The following is a 16,316-nucleotide window of genomic DNA, read 5'->3' as shown; positions in this document are numbered from 1 at the left end:
CGTCCGTATCTGCTGTTATAATAATTCAGGAACACCTGATTTTTCCAGGCATATGTGGTTCTTCTCCAAACAGTTCCCACAACGTCTGAGCCACGAGATTTTCTCTTCACTTGAAACCTGTTCCATCATGAGAAAAAGTGGACAAAGCCAGCTCCATGAAGATCTGCTTTAACATGGGTTGGAAGATCTGTGAACGCTGACTGCAGCCTCACCTTCATCAGAATCAAAATCTAGTGAAACATCTTCCCAGAAGAGTGGAGGTTAACAGCGAATGGAGACTAAATGTGAAATGGGATTTAAACAAAATAGATGAATCTTATGGTCGAGTGTCCACAAACTTTCGGCCGTAAAAAAAAAAAAGAAATCGATTTGAGTTTAATGTTTATTTTATTAACATTATTACATTGGAATGAGACGCCTTATGAACACATGGCACGATAACATTATTTACACGTCTGTCAGGAAGCCGAACACACACACTGACACAAAGTAGGCGATTCTCTGAGGGATGGAGGAAACGTCATACGGAGACCGACGCCTTGAAAACAACCCCCTGAATGAGCTCCAGTTAATAGAACACCGACGCCGAGCAATCGGAGCGAAGACGACTCGGGTTATTCGCAAATAAAATAAAACAAAACAAAAAAATAAACACTGCGACGGAGAAGCGGCTGTAACGGAGCAGAGTGTCCATCGGGGGGCGTCTGCACAGTGCTAGGCTACACGGTCCAGAAAAAAAAATACAAACACATTGTCTACAATCGATCGAACAAACAAACGATGTCCAATTCGTCTCGTCTCGAGCGCTGCTTCATTTTTTTATTTAAATAAACTAAAAAAAATTTCTCTTCATCAGCTTATAGTGCTTTTAAAGCTAATTGCACAAACATTTTAGTCGTGGTAGTACAGATACGTGTGTGTGTGTGTGTGTGTGTGTGTGTGTGTGTGTGTGTGTGTGTGTGTGTGAAATTTAAACAGACATCTTGCGTTTTTGTTTCCTTCTCTCCTTTTGTTTTTTTTTCTTGGCAGCATTTTTGACGACGCTCTCTTGTGTGTGTGTGTGTGTGTGTGTGTGTGTGTGTGTGTGTGTGTGTGTGTGTGTCAGTGTGCAGTCAGGTAGTCCTGTGTGGAGTCGGAGGCGAAGGAGTCGGCGTCGTCGTTGTCTGAGTCGTCTGTGGAGTCGTCTGCGGCCGGCTCTCCGGTCAGAGCGATGCGAGCGTAGTCGTCCGTGTCGATGGACTTGCAGAAGTGAATGGCGTACTTCAGTTTCTCCTCCAGCACCAGTTTACAGGAGTAACGAGGAAGCTTGAGCAGGAAGAAGCACGTGTACGACTCCGGGAGGAAGTGGTCTGGAGGGTTGTACTTATCCAACACCTGGAAGTTGAGAAACGAGGGAAGAAATAAGGGTTTACTTTATTGATTTTGAGACACGTACAAAAACAAAACAAAAACCTGAATTAATGGAAGAAAGTTCTGTCCTTTTTGTCTCCAACAGAAGAACTTGTGTAAGATGAAGAACAGGAGAGAAGATGTGATCAGTCTCCCTCACTCCCACAGGGAGGTGGAAGCTTAATGGTTTGGGGTTGTTTTGGAGCAGAAAAGGTTCCAGAAAAGTGAAAAACAACAACATGGCAACCATTCCAGACTTCAACACCATGCAGTTCTGTCTGGAGTCGAAGTGACTGATACGTCTGAGTTCTGTACGTGTTATTTAGAGAGTAAACAGACGTCTGGAGTGTTATCTATCATGAACCCACCTGCCCAGTCACTGCACCTCAATCCTACTGAACTGCTCTGAGATGAACAAGAAACATCTAGAAGAGTAATTCAGCTGAACGTTTGGAGAAACAAGTGTCTGGATGCGGAGAGTGTGTAAAGCTGTTCTTCACAAGGGAGGATTTTTCACTGAAAATAAAGTGGAACATCTGGACATTACAGAGTTCGGTGTGTAGAAACAAAAGGAACATGCATGTGTCTCCCATGAAACACTGTATTTTACACTTTTCACGGGAACTGTAAATAACGGAGTCTTTTCTATCAGTAGGAACCAAGAACTACTCCACAAATAAGGCAGACGTGTGTTCAGGAGAGCAAGTGAAAAAAGAGTAAGGCAAGGAACATTGGAGGTGGAAGTGGTGGAGAGTGAACCTAGGAATGAGGATGAAGGTGCACACAGGTGGACTATGTTCTATGAAGGGTCAACAGTGCAAAGTAATGGAGTGTGTGAAAGAAGTGAAGAAGAAAAAAAAAAGATTCCAGGAGGAAAAGAGGAAGAGCAAGGAGGAGGTTTATGGAGGTGGTGAGGGAAGACATGCAGGTAGTTGGTTTGAAAGAGGCAGATGAATAGGACAGGGGGTATGGAGACGGATGATCCACTGTGGAGACTCCTAATGGGAGCAGCCGAAAGAAGAATTGTTAAAAAAATAAATAAATAAGAGTAAGCAGCAATCACAAGGGTCCAAGCACTTCTGTTGTTTATGATGTTGTTAAACACATTTATCACAATTATTAGAAGACCTACATTATATTATAATAATGATTGAATAAAACAACCTAGTGTTTAAAAAAAAATAAATCAATGCAGCAATTTACCACAATTACATAAAAAATACTGTATGTTCTGTCAATTTATAGTTACATTTAATTTCTTGTTTTTATTTCTATTAAACATTAATCAAATGAATTAATTTAGCCATCAGGGGCGATCATTGGGGTCCAAGCACCACTTTATATGTAAGCTTGCACAAAATTGTTTCTGCCAGAGGTTGAAATATTTACAAACAATTACACAGATTAATTGAATTAATAATTTAAAAAAATATTCATTTTATGGAAAATAATATTTTCTTAGCTTCACAAAGAAAATTAAAAAATCAACTCAATAAAAAGGCAGAAACACTGCCCCTAGAGGCCAAATCCTGCATAGCAATACCTGATTAAAAGGCTATAACGTGTTATTGAAGTTAAAATAAATAAATAAATAAATAAAAATACTCGCCTGCACCACGAAGTCCCGTCCCCGGAAGTCAGCGATGGTCCTGGGGAGGCGTGTTCGTCCCCACACAAACCTGAGGAAGAGCGAGCGTTCCGTGTTGGAGAAGGACTCCATCACTTCCCAGAACCACTGGATTAGTGGCGCCGTTGGCTCCACCCCTTTATACGTAGCTACCGATTTCAGCAGGTGAAGCGGGATGTCAGGACTGCCACATACCTGTAATACAGCACCGGTACGGTCACTCTGTAATCTGATCTGACCGTGATCATTCTAATGGCTTTTATAATATACTTCTAGCAATCAACCATCGGTGCAGATTAATTGGAAAAACTGATTTAATCGGTCGACCTCTAGTTATTATAACAGCTAATATAGAGAATAGATGTGGAACCAGATGTTTAAAACGAAGCACATAGCAATCTTATCCTCTGGTGTCCACAAACTTTTCGACTTATAATGAAATTCAAGTCGACCGATTAAAATACAGCTCATAAGTCACAGGACTTGAGATAACCCTCTCTACAGAATTAAAAAGCAATGAGGTGGAGCTGGATAACCCCATAACACCACCACATTAAAACACACTGTGGTGGACTCCACACTGGTAGGAGGAGCCAATTCTCAGATGTTCAGATGTTCTTCAGAAAGCCGAGAGTTAAACTACTACTGAAAGGTGAGGTATGAGAACTGTAGTGTGTTTAATAGGGGATATGTAAAGTGTGTGTGTGTGTGTGTGTGTGTGTGTGTGTGTGTGTGTATTTGTGTTCGAGCTCTCACCATGGTCTCCAGCTCATACCCAGTGAAGAGAGAGAGAAGCGGAACAGGAACCACCCGAGCCATACCTTCTCTCACAGCAGCCACCTGCTCATCAAACTCATGCAACCTAAAAACACACACACACACACACACACACACACACACACACACACACAATAAAAACCCCTGTGCTAAAGATATCTAAACACCTGAAGTTCTAGCTGAAAGGGATGAAATACAGCATGGAGTAAGAAATCAGGGTGATAGAAGTGTGGGCTGAACCCTACCTGTAGTTGATGGCAAGGCGGACGTACTCGGCTCGGTTGTCCAGGCTGATGTGAGCATGTTTGGAGCTGAGCTGGACCTCCTGTCCACAAGCATTGGGCACGGTGAAGGGCAGAGGGATCGCCTCAAACTCCTCTGCCGATGCCTCATTATCTCTGATGTACATCAGACCAGGGATAAAGTCTTTATCCACCTGACACACACAACAACAACTTGATTACAGCAGATATAAAAGCATTACTTTGGACCAAACACTGACCAAAAGAATTTCATTTTCTCAAATTGATTGAGGAAGACAGAAGAATTGCTAAACATACAGACACGGAAAGAGAGGTAAGAAGACAGACAGACAGGCAGATAGAAATAGAATAAATATATAAATGTAGACATTCAAGGAGATTGACAGACAACGCATACAAGTTGGCAGACAGCAGACAGATATTTAGATAGACATACAGTCAAGTGAATCGATATGTGAGAAGATAGACATTACAGACAAGTAGATAGATAAACAAAAAAAAGTAGACATACAGGTGGCAGGTAGACAGACAAGACAGGCAGACAGAAATGCAGAAAAAGAGACCGGCAAACAAACAGGTAGACAGCCAGACAGATAGGCAGCAGAAAGGTAGAAAGACAAATAGATGGAGAGAAAGGTAGGCAAGCAGACAGGCAGACATGTACGCAGACAGACTGACAGACAGGCAGACACAGGTAGTAAGAACAGTATATAAATCTGTGTATTGTTGATTTAGGGAATCCTGCTATAAGGAGATGTTCCTCTAACATTCCTGGAAGGAGTCTCCAGTATAAGTGTGTGTAACAGTCAGTGATAAAGCCGTATCTGAGTTTTCCTATCTCTTCAGGGAGGAGCTTACACTATTGTATTGCATTTTTAAGTTGTATTGTGTTCAAGCCTGGTGAGGGGCCGAGAGTTTATATCTACCATAACGCAAGTGAGAACAGGAACTAACTCGTTTAAAGTTAAATATAACTATAAATGGATAAAAAGCTTTGGTAATAATAATAAAGCAGTTATTGGCAGCTGATTGAGGTGAAGGAGAAATAAAGCGCTCAGGGATGTGCGTTATCGCTGAGTAGTTCTCTGTATTCTCACACCGTTACTGTGGTGCATTTTATTCCTGATAAAAAAAAACCTGTGTGCTCATTTTTGATCAGGGTTCAGATTCTTTCTGCTCAGACCTGTGTGTGTGTGTGTGTGTGTGTGTGTGTGTGTGTGTGTGTGTCTTCTGACAGCCCGAGGCATAAAGCCATGAACAAGAGCAGCTCTGTGAGTAAAAGGCCATGTTGCGCTCAGGAAATGCTTTGTCAACACGTTTTAGCATCTCATGATTACAGCGTGAACTCAGGAGAGCTCACACGCGCACACACACACACACACACACACAGAGACACACGCACACGCGCACACACACACCGTGTTTCTCACATGAACATTCAATACACGTCACACAAAAGTAGAAAAATGTTATTCTATTTTCAGATCTCTGTTATAGCTAGTGACATGAAATTAGCTGTGTGTGCGTTATAACCTAGATTATATGTGCATTATAAGATGTCGTAGCTAACAAATTCTGTTTGGAAATGTAAAGCAACTTAACTTAGACCAGACATGAACCTACCAAATAGGACAGAAAAATGCATATGCACTTAAAGCAACAAAACGCATCTGTAATGCTTTATAACATCTAGCCTGAATCTGTATTAACACTCCTAGGTCCTAGTAGCATTCACAGCACTTTATAAAGCTTTGCATGTTGTTGTACGAGTTCAAAATGTCATAATGCATTAAAATATCTGTTCATAGGAACATTATAAGCACTTAATGCATTATAATACCAGGTACTAATAGTTATAACTAGTTATAAAAAGTTACGTGGCTAGCACATGGGCAGGAGTTTACTGTATGTCTTCATAATGTCAGGGAATATTGTTTTATATGCATTACATTATCATATCTGTTCATAAGAACTTTATAGGGATCATTTATAATCAGGTGTAATTTGTATAATATATCTAATTTGATATGCATTATAGCACCAGGAACAAGTCTGCATCAATGCTCCTAAGTAGTTATAAGGCAGGAGTATTACATAGCTCATGTTATAATGCATTATAATACTAGGTCTGATACTAATAAATGTAAGTAGTTATATGTATAGCAATTTATGACAGACAATGTATTCTTTGCTTTATAATGTCAGGTTACATAATTTACCTATTTAACTATGTGTTATAACACCAGGCACAAGTATGTTTTAATGCTCATAAGTAGTCCTAATGATATCTATAACACTTTGAAAAGCATGTCTATATGATATGACTTCATAACAGTGGAATACATACCCAGATTGAAATGTGATCATAAGAACACTGAAGACACTTGTGAAGCATTATAATGCTATGTTTGCCATTATAAATGATTTAAAATGCAACAATTAACCGTTTCATTTCCTAATGCCAGGTTACGTAAAATATGTATTTATTCAGCATACTCTTTACACAAGTATGAATCTATATTTATAAGAAGTATTAAGTAGTTATTAAGTTTTAACATGTGACCGTCATCTTCATCAATGCTGTTTATAGGCTCTTATAAAGAAGACCATCAAAGACTTCATAAAGTTAGTGCATCTAGTCTGGCTATATAATGTCAGAATGCATAACGTTTCATCTGGTCATAAGCACATTGTATACATTCATGTTGTGATGCATTATAACACTGACAATATAAAATTGCATTCTTGTACACTATTACGCGTAGTAGTAAAGTTTAAAGTGTATGTGTATAGTACTTTATACTGTCAAAATAAACAGATGTACTGCATTGTGTAAGAACACGTGTGTTATAATGCAATATAATAGTGGGTCGGTCATTATAACTTGCCGTGCGTATACTAGTCCCTATTGTACATACATCATACTATATAAAGCGTACGTATATGGTATACTGGAATACTTGTTTATATAGACAGTGGATAAACTTTATAATGCATTATAGCACTGCATGTGTCATTATATCTTGAAATTTGTGTACTAGTACAGTATTCATAGCACTTTAACGTATATGGTAATGTCAGAATACATAATGCAGTACATCTATTAAAGGACAGGTTATAATGCATTATAACACTAAGTTGGTCATTATAACCCAGTTTGTTTACCCAAATATACTGTATATACATATACATGCTTTGTATAGTGCTATGATATGACATCATAACGTCAGATACATTATAATGCATTATAGCACTGTCTGTACATGCAGAACATTTTACATAGCTATAAGTATAATATAGGACTTCATGACATCAGAATACATAACAGTGCAATCTCTGTTTATATAAACAATGCATTATAGCACTATGTCATTATAACTCTCAGTTCATATGTTTAAAGTACATACAGAACATTTTATAAAAACGTTCAAGTACACTGCAAGACTTTATAATGTCCGTATATATAATGCAGTACATCTGAACACGTCATAATGCATTATAACACTAGATCAGTCATTGTAAATTGCACTTTGTACACTAGCACTTACTTTATAAAGTGGATGTACATTAATGAGAGTGTTATGAACGAATTCAAGGTTAGATCATTCGTTTGCTATATGTTTTAACACCTGACACAAGTCTGTTCATAAGCAGATCATGAAGGAGTCGTACCTCACTGAGATCTGCAATGGTGAGGTTCATGCCGGCGAGCTGCTTCCAGACGGGTTCAGCCAGGTACAAGCTGAGAGGACTTCCTGTTCGGATCGCGATACCCAGGAGTACTCCTATACACGCGCACACACACATTTATAAGCTACAGAAAGCTAATGTGTGTATGAGCGTGTGTGTGTGTGTGTGCGCGTGTGTGTACCTAAGAAGCGGAACATGCTCATGTGGAGTGGACTTTTAGCTGCAGGGTTGAGCAGGAAGCAGTCTCTGTTGGCGCCCGACTCGTCTCGGCCGTTCGGAGTGACGATGAGAAGAGGAGTGAGACCGTTTTGTAGCTCCTCGCACATCTCCGCTATGGACTCACTGTAGCCTCCTCCACAGTCATCTACAGACTCACCTACACACACACATTATTTTACAGGAATGAAACAAACATGAACGCTGCAGTTACAGCTGACCCCCACTGTGTCACTAAACTGTGCTAGGTTTTAAACTTTTTTTTTTTGTTTTTTGCTTTTGCAGCTTTATGCTAGTTACACTCTCAAATCTAGGGGAACATCTTCCCAGAAGAGTGGAGGGTATTCCGACAGTAAATACAAAACAAAAGTGAAAAGAAGAAAATACCAGTCTTAGGCATATAGTGGAGGATACAGGCTCTTTATTGTTACCTAGAAACTATAAGGTGCCATTTCTTTTTCTCCTGAGAAAAGCAGCGGGACGTGTTTCAGCGTGTATTTACCTACGAACTTGACCTTCCAGACACGATGAGGCAGAAGCAGGCTGTCGGGGCTGAAGGAGATCATCTTGGCGCACATCTGTCCGAACACGGATTTGGTACCGTCGGGTCCGGCGAGACCTCCTTTACTGCGTGAACGCTTCACCTGAGAGACGACGGGAGAGAGAGAAAGAGTGAGAGACGCTAACGTCTTCTTGTTTCCATAGCAACACATCAGTCACAGAGATTAGCACAGCAGACACTGCATGTAAGATGATCTGATCTCTCTCTCTCTCCATCTACGCTGCTTGTTCTCGCTCTCATTCAACTACGCTGCTCGCTCTCTCCATCCATCTACGCTGCTCTCTCTCTCCATCCATCTACTCTGTGCTCTCTCTCTCCATCCATCTACTCTGCGCTCTCTCTCTCCATCCACCTACTCTGCTCTCTCTCTCCATCCATCTACTCTGCGCTCTCTCTCTCTCATCCATCTACTCAGCTCTCTCTCTCTCTCTCTCCATCCATCTACGCTGCTCTCTCTCCATCCATCTACTCTGCTCTCTCCATCCACCTACTCTGCTCTCTTTCTCCATCCATCTACGCTGCTCTCTCTCTCCATCCATCTACTCTGTGCTCTCTCTCCATCCATCTACTCTGCGCCTCTCTCTCCATCCACCTACTCTGCTCTCTCTCTCCATCCATCTACTCTGCGCTCTCTCTCTCTCTCTCTCTCTCTCCATCCATCTACTCAGCTCTCTCTCTCTCTCTCTCCATCCATCTACGCTGCTCTCTCTCCATCCATCTACTCTGCGCTCTCTCTCCATCCACCTACTCTGCTCTCTTTCTCCATCCATCTACTCTGCTCTCTCTCCATCCATCTACTCTGCTCTCTCTCTCTCTCTCTCCATCCATCTACTCAGCTCTCTCTCTCCATCCATCTACTCTGCTCTCTCTCTCCATCCATCTACTCTGCTCTCTCTCTCCATCCATCTACTCTGCTCTCTTTCTCTCCATCCATCTACTCTCTCTCTCCATCCATCTCTCTCTCTCTCTCTCTCTCTCTCAATCCATCTATGCTGCTCTCTCTCTCTCCTCCATCTACACCAATCTCTCTCTCACCATCCATCTATGCTGATCTCTCTATCCATCTACACTGATTTCTATTTCTCTACATCCATCTAGTTTCTCAACAACTATTAATTTGTGTGCGTTTCACTTTTTGTCTGGTTGCTTTTTCCCTCTTTTCCCCTTTACTTTTGTTGTTTTTGTTGGTCTTTCTTTCCTTGACATTCTTTTACCATATCATGTCCACATTATATGTTCTCATTCTTGCTTGCTTTTTCTCGCTCCTTCCTTTAATTTCTTCATTCTCTCTTGCTTACTTTTTCTTTCTCTCTCCTGTGTCTTGCTTTCTCCTTTCTTTTTTCCTGCCTTCCTTTTTCTCCTAGTTTTGGTCTGTCTTTGTTCTTGGCATTCCTCCTCCATAAACTTTTTGGTTTTATTTCTTGCCTGAATAGACAGTGTGTGTGTGTGTGTGTGTGTGTGTGTGTGTGTGTGTGTGTGTGTGTGTGTATATACCTGAATTCTGTTGAGCTCTACGACTGGTCCATGTTGTCGGTCTCTCACCATCGTAGCCTGCACAACCTTCCGAAACGCAGCCTCCTGCAAACAGAGCGATAAAAAAAACATGTTTGCAAATAATCAAACATCAGGAAACAAAATAACCTGCGAAAATCACTAAATAACACCATTTATTATAACTATTATATCTGATATTTGTCCTGATTATATCTGATATCTGTCAGATATCCAGAGAAAGAACGAAATGAACATCCAATCCATAGACGTAGGTGCGAGGAGCGATTGACAAGCCCAATCACCAAAGGTGCAGCGTTGGATCACACTTGACCATAACTGATTAATCAACTGATTAATTTTTTTCTTTTATTTTTTCTTTTAAAAACAATGTAGAATAGTACTGAACTTTATTTTAAAAAATATTAAATAAATTAGGAAAAAAATATTTAGGAAATTAAAAGACATGCATTTAATCAAACAAAAAAGTAACACTACAAAAAAAAGTTACATATAAAAATTTATTGGAAAAAATAAATAAATAAATAAATAGCAAATGGCATCACACTGTATAACGCAACCCGGAAAAACTATCAACAAAAATCCACATAACCTTGTATGTAACTGTTCAAGTTGATTTGGAGTAAAGCTAAAGTGAAATTTAATTATTAGTATTTAAAATGAATTAGGATTATAATCATGGTTATAATAATATTTATAAAAATAGCTCATTTTGATTGGTGCTTAGACACAAATTATAATTGAACTATTTATTATGCTCTTAAAACGACATGGGGAATTATATGTGTTTATATCCCTTTTTTCCCCAGAAGAGTCTGCTTACAAGTAATGGCTGTAATTAATTGCTTTATATTGTGTGTATGAGGGGAAGAAGATAGGGTTACTGACCTTTCCCTGTGAGATGAGGATGCCCCGGAGTGTGTCGAAACCCACAGAAGGTCCGTGTCCGGTCTGACCGAGACGCCCCTCCAGATCGAACATTGGAATGCAGGGGCAGAAAAGCTCAGAGATATGGTGCAGGAGGAGCAATCTGTTCCTCAGGGCCATGATGGGGATCTCCTGCAGGTGGTTATACTCCATGGGAACCTGGCATCACACACACAGATTTAGATGTGTTGTATACACACAAGTCATTTTCAGGAGGACTGTAACACTAAGTACCTGAGCAGGAAGTTTGCCGGCGTTGGTGGGTTTGCTGGTGGACCATGAGAGTGTGTGTGCGGAACCACAGGCCACCCTGTTGATCTTCTTGCCCTGCAAAGCTCCTACAAGCCTGGGTCTCTGGATGGCGTTGGTGGTCCCATCTCCCAGCTGACCCTCATCGTTATCACCCCACGTATACACTTCTCCTAATAAACACAGACAAACACACACACCTATCTGTATAAACACACCAAAACCAATATGTGCTTTAGGTTTAGGGGCGGAGCTAAATTGCATTGTTAAAATTTGATTGGTTATTCAGCCCGCTAATTAAATAAGCAAACGTTGTTGATTAGCATGATAGAAAATCTTTTACGTTCATGTATAAATAAATATCCTACCGTCTTCGGTGCAGCAGACGCAATGAAGAGAGCCGGTTGCTATAGCGATCACCTTTTTGCCCTGCAAGCCCTGGACCTGCCGGGGTCTGCGGACATGATCGTCTGAGCCGTGACCGAGCCTGTGGTAGTCGCCTTTTCCCCTGAAAACACACACACAATTATCCACAGGTGTAATTTTAAGTCAAATATGTTCGTACTTTTATTCAAGTGAAAGTTCAAAGGCACACTTTTTCTGGGGTAAAATCAATACTTTAACTTTTTCCACCGCTGACTGCACTGTACATGTTACATTTCCATGGAAACAAACCAAAATGTTATGGAAAGTCTTCCAAAAAGAGTGGAAAATGTTACAGGTGCAAAGGGGGAACCAACTCCATGTTAATGTATTTAGAATGTGATGTCATTACAGTTCCTGCTGATTAATTAGTCAGGTGTCCCAATACTTTTGGTATTTTTGTGTGTGTTTACCATGTGTACACAGCTCCAGATTTGGTGAGCGCGACGGAGAACTGTGAACCGCACTCCACTTTCACTACACCCAGTCCTGTCAGAGAGTCAATCTACAGAGAGAGAGAGAGAGAGAGAGAGAGAGAGAGAGAGAGAGAGAGATGCACAGGAAATAAATAAAAAAAAAAAAAACAGAGAGACAATTGGGGGACCAATAGAAAGAGACAAAGAAAGACAAAACCAGAGAGAGAGAGACAGGAAGGGAGAAAGATGCACAGAAAGAAAGACAAAAGCACAGAGTGCAAAAGACAAAAAGATAAAAAACAGGATGAGAGAAAGACAGCGAGAGAGATGCACAGAGAGAGAGCAAGAAAGAGGGAGGACAGGTAGGAGGATGAGTGTACACAGTACAGAATAAAGACACACAGTGAAAGGGGGAGGGAGACATATGTAGGAGTATGAGTGATAGAATAATTCTGTCCATACCTTCATGGGCACTTTACAGCCGTCACTGCCTCCTCGTCCCAGCTTGCCGTAATCTCCGTCTCCCCACGACCACACCATGTCATCATCCGTCAAACACAGAGTCTGAGCGTCACCGCTGCCACACGCTACGTCTATCACCCTGTGTCCCTGCAGAGCATCCACCTACACACACACACACACACACACACACACACACTGATGATGCTTTCTAAACAACTCTACGTACAATCACAACTCTCTCTCCCGCTCTCTCACACACACACACACACACCAGTTTGGGTTTGAGCTGGTCCTCGCTGTCTCCGTGTCCCAGGCGGCCGTAGCGGCCCTTGCCCCAGGTGTAGAGCTCTCCGCTGGCTGTGATACAGGCGCTGTGAGCTCCTCCTGCAGCGATATCCACAACCTCAACCCCTCTCAGAGACTCGATCACTCGCGGACGATCACACGGGCTGAGGGGCAAACAAACAAACAAACAAACAAACAAACAAACAAACAAACTATAAACACCATACAGTTTTAAAAATCAATACTATATCAGTCATCAATAATAAATAAATGCACCCTGTAACTAGACAGATAGAACTTCTGTCTCCCAATACAAACTCAATCTACCTACCTAGATAGAGAGAGATATATAAAATATATAATTAAAAAATAACTGTCTAATATCAATGCAATAAATATTAATAAAATAAATATTATGCATAACAAAATTGATTTAAAATATAATACAATAAAATGTACCCATCTTAATTGATTAATAAACCTGCCCAAACTACAGTAAATGTACCCCATCTCCTTACTACAAGCTGTACATACAGTGCCACCTGTTGGCCGAGTTGTGAACTGCGAGACAGAACAAGTCTCTATGACTTGCTAACAATCATCATGTAAATAAAAAAATTAATATTCCTTTCCCCTCCACACCTCCTATTTCCATGGCCGAGTTTTCCATCCTCTGCCTCTCCCCAGGAGTAGACCTCTCCCTCAGAGGACAGGGCCAGACAGTGTTTTCCCCCGGAGTTCACCGCCACCTTGCGGATGAACACATGCTGGATGGACTCCAGTAGAGTCGGAGTGGACACGGACTCTGTGCCACCGATCCCCAGACGCCCTCCGGCTCCGTAACCCGTAGCATAGAGCTGGAATGAGACGCAAGAATGATTATTTCTTCTCATATTGCACATAATTGCTGTAATTACGTTACACTTCTTAAATACACAAGAGACTGAAATAACAGTTTATTTACATTAAAAAATAAATCTGCTATAGAGCTCCCACCCTAATGAACATCACAGGTCTCCTCATCTCACCTACATCAGGACAAACTTCCACAAAAGGTTGTCGATTTTGAATTGTCCGACTCAAAGGGGGAGAAAGGCGACGCCCAAAACGGATCTTCCACGGTGTTGCTTCCCTGAACTGGGCCCACAAATGCCCGCCACTATACAAGGATTTATTTGCAGCATTTGATGGTGGAAGATCTTTTTCTACGGTGAAGGTTTGTTTATGTCGGGCTTGGGGGCACTAGGGTCGGGCAACACCTTCTTATTCTCAGATTTATGAAAGGTGCTCACTGTTCCCTACCAGTCACCAGAAGAGTAGTTCCAGAATGAGAGCTCTCCATGGTGCTGAAGGGTTTGTGTCAACAGCCTTTTAAGCCCCTGGGAAATGTATCTCTTTGTCCTTCAAGACAGTTCTGCTCCTGGCATGCACACACTGTTCATTCCTCATGCACCAAATTCTCTGCAGAGTATCAGAGGTTTCTCTGCGAGTTTGCCTCGACAGGACTAGCCCTTTCAGGAAGTGCGACCAGTTCTTCATTTCTTGAGCCCTCTTGAGCCAGAGATTTAAATCCCATTTCTAAGCAACAACACTCTCTTCGGCATTTGAATCTGAAGAAGTGCAGCCTCCAGGGGGCCTCTAAGCACACGCCACTAAAGGCATGGCTGATCCTCGGGCTCTGATTACAGGGGTTTCCTTGCAGGACATTTGTGCCTCTTCGAGCTGGGCCTCTCCACATACACTTGTCAGATACTACCGGCTTGATGTTTAAATTTGTATTTGTATGGCGCTTTTAAAAATGAACATGTCTCTAAAGCAGCTTTAAACATTACGTGGTGATAAAAATGAATAAGATGTTCTTTATAAGTGTAAGATTGTCCCTGATGAGGGAGCTGATGGTGACTGCTCCACATCTCTCCACTTGATGTTTCAGAAAACCGAGATTACGAACAGTAACCTATTGATTAAATGTGGAATGGTAGGTCAGGTGTCCACAAACTTTCGGCTGTACAGTGTATCCAGTGTAGTACTTTTTAAAACCGTTTTGCTACGTGTCCAGGACACGTCCTCTCTCTCTCTCTCTCACCTTGCCATCTGCCGTGACGGCGAACAGCGTTTGTTCTCCTCCGATCAGCTGAACGGGCCGCAGCGTGGCGAGGGCCTCCGTCGGCGTCGGGACTTTCACCTTTGCCCCTTCTATGCCACCTAGTTGTCCTCGATGGTTGTGACCCCAGCCGTAGATGGTGCCGCTACCTCCCGCTGATAGAGTCCAGTCGTCCGGACGCCTGAAGTGGAGCGGTTTAGAGAATATAAAAATAAAAACGGATGCGACAGAAGAGCGATTTCTCAATCCTCCAGAAATCACACACTCAAATATAATCTGTACAGGAGTCAGGAGAGAACATGTTCATCTCTCAGCTCATGTACAGAGCAGCTGGCAGATAGCTAGTGCTCTCCTCTGACTGTGTTAAATTTCATAAAAAACAGGTGCTTGGTGGACATGGTGTGGTAACAAAAGTGTAAAAATAAAAAGAAAACTGGAGAAAAATGTTTTTTTTTTTTTTAGATACAAAAAAATAAATAAATACTGGGTGATTTGACTCTTTATGGTTATTTACAGTGGGTACAGAAAGTATTCAGACCCCCCTAAATCTTTCACTCTTTGTGATATTGCAGCCATTTGCTCCTCATTTTCCTCATTAATGTACACACAGCGCCCCATACTGACAGAAAAACACAGAATTGTTGACATAATTGCAGATTTATTAAAAAATAAAAATCACATGGTCCTAAGTATTCAGACTCTTTGCTGTGACACTCATTTAACTCAGGTGTTAGCCATTTCTTTTGATCATCCTTAAAATGGTTCTACACCTTCATTTGAGTCCAGAAATGTTTGATTATACTGATTGGACTTGATTAGGAAAGCCACACACCTGTCTATATAAGACCTTACAGATCACAATGCATGTCAGAGCAAATGAGAATCATGAGTTCAAAGGAACTGCCTAAAGAGCTCAGAGACAGAATTGTGGCACGGCACAGATCTGGCCAGGGTTACAAAATATTTCTGCTGCACTTAAGGTTCCTAAGAGCACAGTGGCCTCAATCTTTAAATGGAAGACGTTTGGGACGACCAGAACCCTTCCTAGAGCTGGCCGTCCGGCCAAACTGAGCTATCGGGGGAGAAGAGCCTTGGTGAGAGAGGTAAAGAAGAACCCAAAGATCACTGTGGCTGAGCTCCAGAGATGCAGTCCGGAGATGGGAGAAAGTTGTAGAAAGTCAACCATCACTGCAGCCCATCACCAGTCGGGGCTTTGTGGCAGAGTGGCCCTACGGAAGCCTCTCCTCAGTGCAAGACACATTAAAGCCAGCATGGAGTTCTCCAAGATGGTGAGAAATAAGATTCTCTGGTCTGATGAGACCAAGATAGAACTTTTTGGCCTTAATTCTAAGCGGTATGTGTGGAGAAAACCAGTCACTGCTCATCACCTGTCCAATACAGTCCCAACAGTGAA

At 41.6% G+C, this 16,316-nt stretch overlaps 1 protein-coding gene across 5 annotated transcripts in view; it reads right to left on the bottom strand.

Annotated features, from left to right (window-relative positions):
* Positions 1-368: 368 nt before the first annotated feature.
* herc2 (HECT and RLD domain containing E3 ubiquitin protein ligase 2) overlaps positions 369-16,316 on the bottom strand; it is a 64,140-nt gene continuing 48,192 nt past the window's right edge. For all 5 annotated transcript variants that reach the window (XM_046855845.1, XM_046855850.1, XM_046855863.1 and 2 more), the window contains exons 79-94: positions 14,885-15,083; positions 13,441-13,655; positions 12,785-12,962; positions 12,514-12,675; positions 12,049-12,140; positions 11,581-11,720; positions 11,198-11,385; positions 10,925-11,122; positions 10,019-10,102; positions 8,465-8,606; positions 7,928-8,122; positions 7,729-7,841; positions 4,039-4,229; positions 3,773-3,878; positions 2,999-3,211; positions 369-1,374 (exon numbers count right to left, since the gene is read on the bottom strand). In XM_046855845.1, coding sequence (XP_046711801.1) covers positions 1,102-1,374; positions 2,999-3,211; positions 3,773-3,878; positions 4,039-4,229; positions 7,729-7,841; positions 7,928-8,122; positions 8,465-8,606; positions 10,019-10,102; positions 10,925-11,122; positions 11,198-11,385; positions 11,581-11,720; positions 12,049-12,140; positions 12,514-12,675; positions 12,785-12,962; positions 13,441-13,655; positions 14,885-15,083 — 2,689 coding nt within the window. In that variant the 3' untranslated portion in view covers positions 369-1,101. The remainder of the gene's footprint in view (positions 1,375-2,998; positions 3,212-3,772; positions 3,879-4,038; positions 4,230-7,728; positions 7,842-7,927; positions 8,123-8,464; positions 8,607-10,018; positions 10,103-10,924; positions 11,123-11,197; positions 11,386-11,580; positions 11,721-12,048; positions 12,141-12,513; positions 12,676-12,784; positions 12,963-13,440; positions 13,656-14,884; positions 15,084-16,316) is intronic.

The sequence above is a fragment of the Silurus meridionalis genome, chromosome 1 (assembly GCF_014805685.1).
Source record: "Silurus meridionalis isolate SWU-2019-XX chromosome 1, ASM1480568v1, whole genome shotgun sequence".
Classification (NCBI taxonomy): domain Eukaryota; kingdom Metazoa; phylum Chordata; class Actinopteri; order Siluriformes; family Siluridae; genus Silurus; species Silurus meridionalis.
Note: the sequence above shows the minus strand (reverse complement) of the source record. Positions and strands in the feature narration are given on the sequence as shown.